Source organism: Silurus meridionalis, chromosome 15 (genome assembly GCF_014805685.1).
Source record: "Silurus meridionalis isolate SWU-2019-XX chromosome 15, ASM1480568v1, whole genome shotgun sequence".
Classification (NCBI taxonomy): Eukaryota; Metazoa; Chordata; class Actinopteri; order Siluriformes; family Siluridae; genus Silurus; species Silurus meridionalis.
The window spans coordinates 5,006,166-5,020,040 of record NC_060898.1 but is presented as its reverse complement, the minus strand read 5'-3'; the positions used below and the strand labels follow the sequence as shown (position 1 = coordinate 5,020,040).

At 37.0% G+C, this 13,875-nt stretch overlaps 1 protein-coding gene across 1 annotated transcript in view; it reads right to left on the bottom strand.

Annotated features, from left to right (window-relative positions):
- cacna1bb (calcium channel, voltage-dependent, N type, alpha 1B subunit, b) overlaps positions 1–13,875 on the bottom strand; it is a 125,330-nt gene that overhangs the window by 3,825 nt on the left and 107,630 nt on the right. Inside the window, exons 39-49 of the mRNA XM_046867729.1 lie at positions 11,791–11,882; positions 11,520–11,670; positions 11,153–11,280; positions 9,205–9,301; positions 5,747–5,852; positions 5,464–5,571; positions 4,195–4,304; positions 3,363–3,526; positions 3,150–3,246; positions 2,437–2,547; positions 643–681 (exon numbers count right to left, since the gene is read on the bottom strand). Of these exons, the coding sequence (XP_046723685.1) occupies positions 643–681; positions 2,437–2,547; positions 3,150–3,246; positions 3,363–3,526; positions 4,195–4,304; positions 5,464–5,571; positions 5,747–5,852; positions 9,205–9,301; positions 11,153–11,280; positions 11,520–11,670; positions 11,791–11,882 (1,203 nt within the window). The remainder of the gene's footprint in view (positions 1–642; positions 682–2,436; positions 2,548–3,149; positions 3,247–3,362; positions 3,527–4,194; positions 4,305–5,463; positions 5,572–5,746; positions 5,853–9,204; positions 9,302–11,152; positions 11,281–11,519; positions 11,671–11,790; positions 11,883–13,875) is intronic.

Below are 13,875 nucleotides of genomic sequence, written 5' to 3'. Positions count from 1 at the left end.
GTACTTTTTTTTGTAATTGGGGTTGTATAGTCTAATCCACATACAAAGCAGATTTAACACTGCAAGTGTGTGAAGAGCTTTGAAAAAAAAAAAATGTGTGACTTCATTCTGTAAAACATTTTTTGTGCACATCATTTCCATTATTTTGGTATTTAGGACCAAAATCTTAATATACTCTTACATCAGGCTTAGCCAAAAAATAGATATTGTGATCCCTGTAAAAGCTGAGGGTGTGAAAAGAGAAAACATAATATCTACTGCCTTAACATAAGCCATAATTGTATTTTACTGATACATATACACCCACAAACACACACATAACATCCCATCCCCAAAATGCAAACCATGCTCCTGTGTATATCATGTGTTTGGATATAAAGAACTAGAATCTTTACAAATAATTTCTGGAGCTCTATGTGTTCTGACATAAGCAGGCTATATAAATATCTATATATCTCACAATCAGTGTATGGAACAAGCCAATTAATAGTGGACTGGAATGGGTAAAGCACAGAAAGACCAACACAGACGTGATGTGAGTGAGGCTGAGAGGAAAAGATAGAAAGAATAGCAAGAATTAGGAAAAAGCAAAGCAGAAGATAGAGGCAGAGATAGAGAAGGGCTTGGAACATTGGTACATACTGCTAGGTATTTCCCGGTGGTGTGGCGCAACTGGCTCCGCTGTAGGACAGGAAGAGGACACACAGGTGAGGAGAGCAGGGGAAAACACACAGCCAACATTGACTCATTCAGCATCACAGAGACAGCGGAATTTTAAAATGAGGCTGCAGAGGAGTGGAGGAAGCATAGCCATAATAATATGTGATGATTCAATAAATCAATGATCATAATATGAATTGAGAGATCGATAATAAGTTTATTAGAGAAAGTAAGAAAAAGATGCACTATGACTGATAAATCTGTAATATAAATACAATCAAATTAAACAAATTATGAGGTATGCAGAGCAAAAAAAAACAGAGGAGGAGGAACAAAAGTGTCTTAGAAATATAAAGGCATGGGACAAGGTGGTGGGCTGTCAGAAATGTGAGAAACATTGAGACAAGAGCAGACAAGAACAGACAGGATTGGACAAGAAACAATACAATATCTTACAATACATGTGGCAGGTGATAAGACAGAGACAAAAATGGTCTTTTGTAGTCTTTATAAAAGGGAAAGCTAAAAAAAGACAACATGATGGAGATGATAAAGGAAACAGTTTATATAAAGGTTATACATAAAACTGGAAATCTGTGTTATTGATTACCAGTACAACATAATCTGAAATACTGAGGGTGCATTGACATGCCACTTAAAAGTACACAATATTCTATTTATTATTATAGCACACCTAAATTACTTAAATAATGTTGAATATTGTGTATACATACCAAACAGTTAAAAAAAAAGGATACTAATCTATGATTTAATATTTTCTTAAATGCTCATGAATCTATATAGAGATTTGGAGCATCTTGTATTGATTTTTCCTTTCACAGTGTAAGTTCCTCTTTCAGTATCTTTGGTGTTTTTATTGCTTTTCTTTGCTCCATGCTTCCATGAAATAATAAGTCAGAATTATTTTACTTAAAAGTACAGAATGCATTCTCTCTTCTTGTTTTTTTTTTTTTTTTGTTTCATAATTTACCATATATTTAGATGCTGGCTGTACCATGTAGAAGGAAAAGATAAATGACACTAATACCAAGATTCTGTTAATATTAAAAAAAAAAAATAAATAAAAAATTAATTAATCTACCTCACTAACTAGAAAATTATAGCAGGAATGTAGAGTGTGTAGGCGAATGAGATATTTTATTCCTCTAGATGCCAAATATGAAACAGTTGGGACACTGTGTAAAATGTACAGAAAACGGAATGCAATGATTTGCAAATCTCTTAAACCCATATTTTATAACATAGAAAACATCAAATGTTTAAGATGAGGAAATGCACCATTTTAAAGAAAAAATTCAAATGTACTGAGATCTGCCATTCATTTCAAAATTGCCTTATTATTGTCCTAAAGCATTTGATATGTTTTCTATGTTATATTACACCATGAATAAAATATGGGTGTATGAGATTTGCAAATCGTTTTTATGTACATTTTACACAGTGTCCCAACTGTTTTGTAACTGAGGTTGTACACTTATAGTTATCATAATTAGCAGCCTTCAATCATTTACAACCAATGACCTCCCACTTCCACTCTGTTCATTTATTTTATCCATTCATTCCATCCAACAATTCATTCATCCATTCATCCATTCTATTCATACTATTTAATCTAATCCAAACATCCACTAGCCCAAATGATTAACCAATTCCAAGTTTTTCTCCTTCCTTCCTCTTATTCCTTTATCTGTGTAAGTCTCCATTATAACGCTCCTTTTTTCTATAAAAAAATGAATACAACAATGAGAGGCTTACCTGGAAGCCTGCACTAAGTCTGGGCATTGAGGCTGCCCTCCCGTGGCCCTCCAGTGTGGAGAAGCCCCCTACATCAGAATTATTCTCCATATCGGTCATCTCTACTAATTCCTGTAAGATCCAGACAGTGCACACATACATATGCACAGACACGTACACATGCATCACAACACAAACAGTACAGAGATATACACATCACTATGGTTCGATGAGAACGTAAATGGGTGATGTGCTTGTTCGAGCCATCGGAGAATGCCATTTCAGGTATCTTTTTTTCATGTCAGAGAAAGTTTTAGGAGAGATTACATCACAAAGCTGTAGCTGTTCAGGCTGGCAGTGCAGTACAAACTGTCGAAGCTTTTTCTTCTGGAGATTTTGGATTATTCATGGTTACAATGCACTCGTAATTAATTATAGACAAGGGGTAGCTATGCTGTGGGTTACAGTGAACTATATAATCTGTAGTAGACTATACTATAATGTGGGGTTATATGGGGTATAATAGTATAATTGTAATTTTGATTGTATACTTAGTCATAACAGGCTGTACAATGGGTTACACAGGGCAATAAGGAGCCAAGGCTACAGTGTTGCCACATAAGACATTCAATGGATCTACAAACAGCTTTGAGAGAATATGTGGCAAATACATTGCTTGAAACTCACAAGAAGTGGACACCGATCATACAACAGTGATCTGAGTACTCCAATACCTGAGATTCAGTTTTTGGCATATCTTCTAAATAGGCCGAGTCCCTGCCCTTCTGAAGCGTCTCTGCCGAAGAAGAATACTTGATGGTACTGCTTTTTCTGTGATCACACACCAAAAGCGTACACACATTACTGAAATTATTGAAACTTCAAAACCGAAATTTAAAAAGCAGCCATGAAGCCAAGAATGAGTTTGAGGTGCATGAGATACTCACACTGGTTCCCCATTGGTCAAAAGAGGGGTTGTGGGATGGAAGTCTAGATGTGGAGATGAATCTGTTCGTGAAGGATGTGGCAGTTTGGCACCCTTGAAAGGTGGCTCTTGTTCATGTATATGGGTGAGTGGCAACATTGGCTTGAAGAGAGATCCAATTTTACTCTGCAATGTAGGGAATTCAAGTTCAATTCAAGTTTGTTTCTAGAGCGCTTTTCACAATGGACATTGTCTCAAAACAGCTTTACAGAATGGAAGAATTATAGAAATTATTTTTACATATATTTAGAATTATGTGTATTTATCCCTGATGAGCCTTGGGTGACTGGGGCAAGGGAAAAAATCCCTTAGATGGTATGAGGAAAAAACCTTGAAAGGAACCAGACTCAAAAGCAGAACCCATCCCTATTTGGGTGACACCAAGTGTGTGATTATAAATCATTAAACCATAACAAACACTGGACAGTGAAAAATATCATGAGCACTGAAGTGTGTGACTATACAGTCAGTTGGAGTTGTGGAACCAGGTTCTCCCTAACAACTGATAAATTAGATAAACATCTAAAATCATTAGAGATTTAACATCAACTTCTCTATGCCAGAGCCTTTAATAAACATTCAATGATGGAGAGAGGGCATGTGTCTCCTTTACTGGTGCTCAACACAGTTTGTGGTTCAAGCAATGAAGAGGCCTCCAGGCCTCAATTCCTTCTAATGTATTTTTAATACAGACATTTCTGTTAAAAACAATCGTATATAATAATGATAGATTTGTTCACGAGTCCAGTGGATTGATCGCTTGTGTTGTACTGAGATGTGTATGTGTGGAGTACCAGTGTGCCTGAAGTGGGCTGCTGCTCCTGGAGTCTTTTGGCCCGGTTCTGCTTGTAGTAATCAAAGATCATCAGCGCAGCATACACTTTTCCAACCGTCAGCTCGTTATCTGATATACATGAAGAAGTTACGATGTGAGGTGTGGCATGTTTCTGTGTAGTTATATGACCTCATTCAGTAGCAGTTAAGACTCAAAGAAAGAGAAAGGGTCAGATCACATGAGTTCAATCAAATCAAATCCATCACTATAGTACCATCACTATAAGCATACCATACAATCTTGCTGTTCCAAATGAAAACCTGCAAATTTTCCGAGACGCAAGTCACAAACCGCGAGTTATCGGGAGTTGACTGTAGATTAACGGTAATTCTTTTGCCAGCCAGTAGAAAAGTAATTACAAAGTAGCGGCTAAATCCTGGACTGCCCACATCTGTGGAGTATATTGATCATTGTAAAAAAGCTTTCCTTTGCTTTAAGAACCAAGATGGAAGATTTAGTTTTTGATATGGAGTAAATGGACTGACTATATATTGTAGAACCAATTAACATAGACTTCTCATGAATCATAAATGGTTTGTAAGTGAATACTTTTGAGACCTACAGTATGAGTAATCTCTTCCCTCGTTCATGTACATAGTTGCTGTTAAAATGCTTAGCTCTGTGTTCCATTGTGTAGCTCTATGTTGTGTGATGTAGCTCTATGTTGTTTTATGTCACCCCAGGGTTCTGGAGAAAGCTTATCTTATTTCACTGTGAAATGTGTTAGCAATATATGGCTGAAATGACAATAAAACCTTTTTGACTCTTGAATCCTACAATTGGGTGCCTTCAACTTTGTGGTAACAGATTGGAAAAAAATACACATATGGCTAAAAAAGTCAAGTGTCTCAATACTTTTGTCTATATAATGTAAATAAAGATATGAATATTTATGAATAGTTGTTCACTCCAAACACTTTTTGTAGTTCCACCCATCAAAAAATACAGTAAAAAAGTATAAGCAAATAAATTAGTTTTTTTGTTACAAAGAGTTATACAGTTTTCCCAAATTGGGAAAGCTGTAGTAAAAAAAGGGTTCATTGTGACTACATGGGATCAGAAATAAAAAATGAGGAGCAAAGAGGTAAAATGTAGCATTACACGCCACTAGAGAGCAGCAAATACACACAAAAGTAATCAAAAAGGTTCGGATTATTTAGTGCATTACAGAACACTTGAGCATATTCCAGGTTACCATATTTAATCGGTGTGATATTAACAGGCTTACGTTTATGAGGTGTAACCAGCAAGTCCACAGTTTTTGAAGATAGGCTCGGCCACACCTTATTAATCTCCCTCCTCAAGTCAGCGTCGCATAAACGCTGGGCAAGAACACCTAAAAGACAAGAATTGTGTTCTTACAAGGATTGTGTTGTGTTTTCATTGACTTCTTCATCATAGGACTAGATACGTTAGCTTGAACAAGTGTCGTGAACGTCAAATGTGAGAGGGGCTGGGAAAAGCAAAGATGTACCACGGCGGAGCTGAGCGGCCATGAAGTGAGCACGCACCTGATGCCAGTTTGATATCCAGGGCGGTGCGTATGAGAGCCATCAGCGTGGACGTAAAGTGGACTGTGTTGTCATCAGCAATGGGCATGTTCATCCTCACCAAGCGCTGCAGACAGGTGAATATAAAATCAAGGTCACGTGCACAAGACCTGACTGAAGGAAAATGCTTAACATATTCCTCCAACCGAGTGTGTGTCATGCTGGCTGAGAGGACTCTGGAGATTAAATATTTATTTTGTTTGTATTTATTAATTTATAATTTTTTTTATGGAATTGTGAGCTCTTATTCTCAAATCCAGCACATCACATGACTCCGAAGTCCATTAAAAAAAAAAAAAAAAAAAGAGATGATGGCAAAAAAAAAATGATATCATGCAGCATATGTATGTATGAGTATTTCGTTCATAAGCAATCTGGAAAAGGTGTGCATGCATGACATACTATGGACAGTGCATCTGCCCCATCACATATTTAGTCATCTCAAGCTTCAAATTCTAGTCTTATGAAACCTGACCCTATGCTTTTTTGGGAGTTCAATTCACAAAACAATAGGCACTTGATCAGGGCCTCGTTGATTTAGGCTTCTTTCATTAAAAAGAGCACTTGATCGCACTCTGTGTAAACACAGCTGCCCACACGGGCCACAGATTGCTGTCCATGTATGTTTCACATTCACAGCCTGGGATGGATTGCTAAATCGAGCAATTTAAATGCAGGAAGAATGCGGGAGGTTTGCTAATAATGACTGCCTTTTTTTACTTTAATAAAGATACGATAGAGTGAGGTGGGGGAGAAGAGAATTCTGTTGTCATATAGGAGGAAGGTTACAGAGACAAGGAAGAGAAGAACGGATCCACACACAATCAAAAAACAATACACACACAATGACTTATATTATATATATATGACATATATTCGTATCCCCCTAAACCCCCCATGCGCCTCTTAACCCCACCCCCTAAAATTTTATGTATTTATTTATTTATTTATTTATTTATTTATTATTATACCACCCTACAACCATTTTTAACAAGTTGAATCATTTAGTATATAACAAACTAATCCTTCAGACCCCAACCACATACTGCAGATGCTATAGATGAATCAATACACTTTGCAAATGCATCATATAAACGTAAATACCTTGTTCACTCGCATGTCAATGAACGCAGAATTTCCTTAATCCCACGAGCCTCATAACCTTACGTGAAAGTAAAATCCTCCGGCTCACGTGACTTTTATGGTGTTTCCCTCAGGATCTACAGTACAGTACACCCTGATATACACCTCTGGTCACAATCATATCGACACCAACAGCAACAACACCGCCACCAGCATCCAGACCTGATGACCTTTTTTTACTCATATCTTTGGTTGTATTTGTTTGGAACACATTACCCGTTTACTCTGAATTATGCATTCGTATTCGGTCACAACAAAGACACATATACTGTGTAACACAACTAAAGGTTACTAAGACAGCAGAAAACCAGGAGACACGGGTGTACAGTGTGGCTACATGGTGATTAGAACAGGGAGATGCAGACAGCAGCAGACAGTCCAGTGCCGCCTTTATTAGACTCAGGCCCGCCTGGGAAGGTGTTTCCACAACAACAAACAAGGAGAAAAAAAGAAAGAAAGCGCGATTTATGTGTGTGCGTTCATTCGGAGGGATGGCGGGGGAGGGGGTGGAACATCTCGCTTGACTGAACACACATTTACAGCACACTTTCTTTTTTTTTCCCCCTTTCATCCCAATCAATTCACTTCTCTAAAGCTAGGGCGGGGAGAGGTGTGTACACAAACACTTTGAAGAACACCAAGCCAACACCGTGGAGAGCTGCCTGACAGACACACACACATAAATCTAGGGCAGATAGATGACCAAAGGTTGCTGTCTAGGAAGTCGCAGCTGTACCAAATTACTGACAAGTGTTTCTGGACTGAATGACCACAGTCTTCGTTTACTGCTTTTAATCAATAGTCACCAGACTTTTCAGCTTTAAATAATAAAAGAACATTACACAATAAAGCAAAACAATTGTTTGATCATTTCTTGCCTTAGCAATTGTTTGAAGAATTGACATTCTTCAACTGTCTAGCTAATGAAAAAAAAACGAATATAAACTAGTGATGGGAAGATCGGATCATTTCATTGACTTCATTGAATGATGGTTATTAAAATGAATGAATCTTTTTTTGGAGTCATTTACCTCATTTCGTTCCTTTGCTAAAAATAAAAAATAAAATGTCAATTTTTTTATAAGCAGATCCCCCAATATGTCTAAATACACAAACTTTGACTGTAGTTATACATTTTTTATAGTAATAATTCATATATGAATATCTACTTGCATAACATCTATGGGAGTCACGTGATAAAAGAAAGAACAACTCCGATTAGAGTCAAGAATCCTGAGGTAAACTACTCAATTCTGTTTCCTGTACATGTCTGTTCATTTTGCGATGCTTTGCAATGATTAATGTCCAGTAGAAAATGAATGAATTACTCTTTGAGACTCATTCTGCTGAGTCACATTAAAGACTCAAACAAAATGAACGAATCGTTCATGAACGAACCGTCGCTAATCTCAACCAATTCAGTTTAAACTTCTCCATACTGAGGCACAATCAACGTTGTGCTCTCCATTCAGACAACCATTCAAATGATCGATTTGTAGTACTAGTTTTTTGCGAGTTAGATTTTTGGCGATGGGGATTTTCAATAGCATGCAGAAAAAGTGTAATCTGGGATTAAAAATACAGACTGGAGAAGCAGATCATTTATTTTTCTTAACATAGAAGTTCTTAAAAAATATACAAAGACTAGTACAATTACATATGAATTCGATATCACAAACCATATTTGTGATATCACAACCATATGTTTTACTGTCATGTAACTAGCGCTTAAGCCTGATGCTACATCTGATTACTGATGCTAGCTACATCAAAATGTACTCCTCACAATGAGCATTTAGGACAGAACTCTTGATATAGATGTATGAGAATTAAAAAAAATATATTATACTGAATTGCACAACAATGCATTAACCCTCAATTGGAATCCCTATGATGCAACATCGATCTGTTGCTTGGAGCTAATGGAGCAATACTGATTTGGACAGATAGCGATTTCTTTCGCTTGTATTCTGCTGCCTCATGATGAAGCATAAATACTTTAAAACTAGTTCATACAAAATGTTCCCAAAATAATCATGCCAATCTATATTTAAAAATTTTTTAATCAACTGTAGGTTTATCGCAATATGACAATTTATCACAAGCACAGTTATGAGGGCACATTAATGCAAAGCCAAAAAGTACACAGCACGAAGAACAAAAACAGCACCGAGACACCGACAGCACAGGAAGCCTGACAGCAACACTATCCACTGAGCGAAGAGCACGTACACAAAAGGCGAGAAAAAGTGAAGACAGGAAGAGGGCGGGTCTACCTTGTAGGCAACTCGTGACGGACATTTCTTTCCCAAACCTAGCGGAGGGGACATGTGACGTAGCATTTCGTACATATCGAGGTAGGATATGCGCCCACTTCACAGAGGTGGCAGCCACAGTTTACAAGTCAAAGATCACACAAAAGGGAAGGATGGCGAGAAAAAGAAATGGTAGAGAAATGAAAGAAAACAAAATACAAAACATAATCAGAGTGGAGAAACAGTCATTATAGAGTCATTATTATTGCTCGAAGGGGGAAGAATGTGGCTGTGAGACACCATCTTTGCCCCAAGAATGATCACAGATGAATTTGGGATGCAAAAATGGAAACTTGGCTCACGTAATAAGGGTGGAAAAAAGAGAACGGGGGTCAGATGGTGAACAGGGCAACAGCCTTGTCCTTTTCTTTCTGCATGACATGCTTTGAAAGTTGATTAACCAGGCAGATCAACAGGAACAAAGCTCACGCTGTTATGACGCGTTTTTAATTTTTTTCTATTCTATATAGTTCATTCTCACCTTCATATATAATATATAATAATATAGAATCTATCTATCTATCTATCTATCTATCTATCTATCTATCTATCTATCTATCTATCTATCTATCTATCTAGCTAGCTAGCTAGCTAACTAGCTACCTATAATCCATATTCATTGTGCATTATGAATTTTGCTTGCTATAATAAGATAGTTATAAAATTATTAACTGCAAAATACAATACAATTCTTGTATATAACCATCAAAGAAGACAGTAATCTTGGAATATATCTTATAATCAGGTTAATAACGGCATTATTATTATATTATATACACGACAATTATTGTCATTGTGAAGGTAGAGTCGGATTTAATCTGCATTTCCCTATCCAGTTGGTAAATATAAAAAAAAACATAATTTAACAAACAAACAAATGTAAAATAATATATTTTTTTAAATCATGCAAATCTAATTAGAATCATATTCACATTTTGTGTATGCAATAAATGCTACAGTACATTAAATTTGTCCAATGAAATGAAAAAAAAAAAAAAAAAATATATATATATATATATATATATATATATATATATATATATATATATATATATATATATACACACACTGTATATATATTTATATATAAATCTTATTGTGTTAATAAAAATTCCACATTATTAATTATATATTATACAATTTAATTTCATTGTATTTATCCAAATATATATATATAAATGTGTGTTTTTTATATCTGCACAATATGTATTGCTATGAAGCGCAATTATAATTGAACATTTATGAATGTATAGTGATTATAAATACAGCCCTCAGAGAATCTGTATGTGCATTAAGCATATAAAGAATCCTCATGAGACGCGTGACTCGGTATGCAGCGTGGCTTTGTTTCCTGTAGTTTCCATGGTTACCGGTATTTGGATTAGTGAAAAGAAGGGAGGGATGGTCGTGAATCATTCAATAGTATTAACCAGAGGATTTTTACGGGTGTTGATTAACACTACAGCACTGCCCTTTCGTAGGGGGAAGTGTGTAGGTTTGCAAACCTTGTAAGCCACCCTATTAGGGCAGTTCTTTCCTAAGCCAAGAGGGGGCGAAATGACACGTAACAAATTGTACATATCCATATAGCGTATCCTTCCGCTGCAAGAAACAGATGCGAGTTAAACCACAATGCATTTGATACAGAAGCTTTGTAGAATTAATGCATACAGAGTTTGAATAAAAACATTGCTGAGACTTTTTCTCCTATGTAAAGCCATGTGGGCTCAGTACAGCTGGATTAAGTGCTCAGTGCTGACAGAGAAAAGAATCTTTAAACTGTCATGCGGAACGTCAGCTTTAGGTGCGTCAGCAATGACATATCCCTGCTGTTTTACTTTTAGTTTTACAGTTTTGACAGGGACACTAAAGTTTTCTTAACGACGGACTGTCTGTGAGTGACACGTACCAGGCGGCAGGGTCGTAATCCGCCCAGACTCGGATGAACTCATCCAGATGGTGAGGTCCGAGGATGGAAGCATCTCGTGTCAAGTACTCAAAGTTGTCCATGATGACAGCCACGAACAAATTCAGCATCTGAAATGGAGCAAAGAAGGACGAATAAAGGAGTGTCTTTCAATAATTTGCAATGTGTTGACAATTTAAGTATTATGTTGTATCACTTGGTCTCATCAATGGAATACACTTCAAAAATTAAACGTCTAAATAAAAGAAATAAATGCATGAATTAAGAAGACTAGAAACAAGTCAATTTAATTGTGAGTGCAGTAAAAAGCCATAAGCGTTTTGTACAAAGGACAAAGTTTTGTACAAACCAGAAACGAGCAGAGGAAGATGAAGGAGACGAAATAGAAGTATGCAAAATCGCTGCCACACCCGTTGTCGTTCGAGCCTGAGAGCATGTCACATTTCCTGCCTCCCAAACATGACAGCATAATCTCCTGCCACGCCTCGCCCGTGGCGCTCCTGTTGAGACACAAAACACAAGCAGAACTCTAGGTATATTAATACACCTTCGACGAAATGGGGTCTAGAATATGGTACCAAATCGCATTCTCGAATACAGAGTACAGAAGTTTTTTTTACCTGAAAAGTAGCATAAGTGCCTGAAAGAACGTCTGGAAGTTGTTGTGATGGTTGATCGCTGAGTCGTGATTCAACTCGATGTTTCCAAACACCTAACGCAAAGACAGGACTTGTTTATGACAGGACAGCCAGGATCTACATGCATCTCAATATGCTGGACAGGACTGAGGCTACACTGAAACAGCTGCAGGGGCTACATAAATAATTCACACAACCTGTAGGCCAAGACACATTCTCCAGTTTCTCATCTTAAAATATAGCTGAGACGTAGGATGTAGCTGAGACCACAGGAGATATGCACCGAAATAGCACGGCTACTACAGCTGTCGTGTTGATATTGTCAATATGTTGTTCCGTTGTTCTGATATGAGCTATATGTTCATTATTGACTTGTGCATATGTATATCAATAATTCAATTTGTTTTTACATTTTTAATGTCCTTTGTAAGTTCATTTAAGCACTGTTGCGTGTCAATTCATTTTCCATTGCGACAGCTCTGATTTGTTTTAATGTGTTCTCTTTCAGTGTAAACTAATCTAATAATGGAATGCTAATAATTATTGACTTAAAAAAACAATAATTAAAAACATAAAACTAATAATATTCTGAAGCTTGAAAATGCCCCGTAACAACCGAACTTTGTTTACCAAAAACAGTTACCTCAGAGAGTTATCTAGCTATTGTTGCTAAATGTGTTCAGTTTCCATCTTAGCTACACGATAAAGCAAAAGTATTGGGACACCTAACTTTTCCAGCCATATGTTAATCTTTGCCATGCTGTCACCGCAAACTCAGAGGCACACAGTTGTATTGGATGTCTCTGGATACAGTAGTATCACATTTTTTCTTCACTTGAGCTACGAGACCCAAACCTGTTCCAGCATGACAATTCCCCTGTGCACAAAGGCAGCTCCATAAAGATATGGTATACATGGGTTGGAGTTGAAGATTTTGAGTGGCCTGCTACAGTATAGAGCTCTGACCTCAACCCTATTGAACACCTTACTGACTGCACCCCAGGCCTCCTCACTTCACCTACATCAATATCTGACTTTACTAACGCTCTTGTGCATGAATGATCACAAACCTCCACATCCACACTCCGAAATCTGGTCTAACATCTTCCTAGAAGAGTGGAGCTTATTATAAGTGCAAATGGGGACCATTTATAAAATTGGATGATTAAAAAGCACATACGAATCTTATGATCAGGTGTTTCACAATCCTTTGTCTGTAAAGTGTAGGTGGCTAGCTAACAAATTCAATATGTTTAATATGTTTGTGTAACTGCTACAGTTTACTGTTATTGCTTCCGGATGTTGATGACTAGCACGTGTTTGTTAGCTTATTGTCTTGCACAATGAAAACCAAAATTACTAATATTACCTTGTTTTTACATCTTTAGCAACCAGGTTTCATTTTTTTATTTTTAGAAGATGTGAAGTCTATTTAATAAGAAACACACCCATATTCAAAATAATTCCACGACAGCATTCAATTGATATACTGTTAAAATACATTTAATTCAATGCCTTCCTGAAAGAGTCGCAGCTTTTAATAAACGCTAACCAATCTAACAGTATTACATGCAAACGTACAAAGAATTTGGCTGCACAGGAGACCTGCTCAGGTTGAAAAGCAGAGCGAACGTTTTATAGATGAATTATAATTAAGTAAATGGGGTTCAGTCCCACATCTCAGCATACGGGTGATTATACATCCCACTGATTACGCAGCTCTCATTGCATATGATGCAATTAAGCATTGATATACGACCGCATCCTAACTGACTGAATGGCAGGCAGCCTAGTTTCAAACACAATGCAGGAGATTGCCTGTGCCCTGCTAAACGAGCAATCAAACTTAAAGCATGGGGCTATCAATTAGATTGACGAGACTGTGCCCCTGCTGGAGTAGCTTTGCCACCAAGATGCGTTCACTTACACAAAGCCGAATATTTCCTGATATCTTCTTCTGAGAAGTATATTGTCAATATAATAAGCTGTTTACTTGCTCTTTATTCCCAAATGTTCACACCTCACGCATAGCTTTGTCTTGTGTGTAAGGCTTTAGTCCTGTATCTC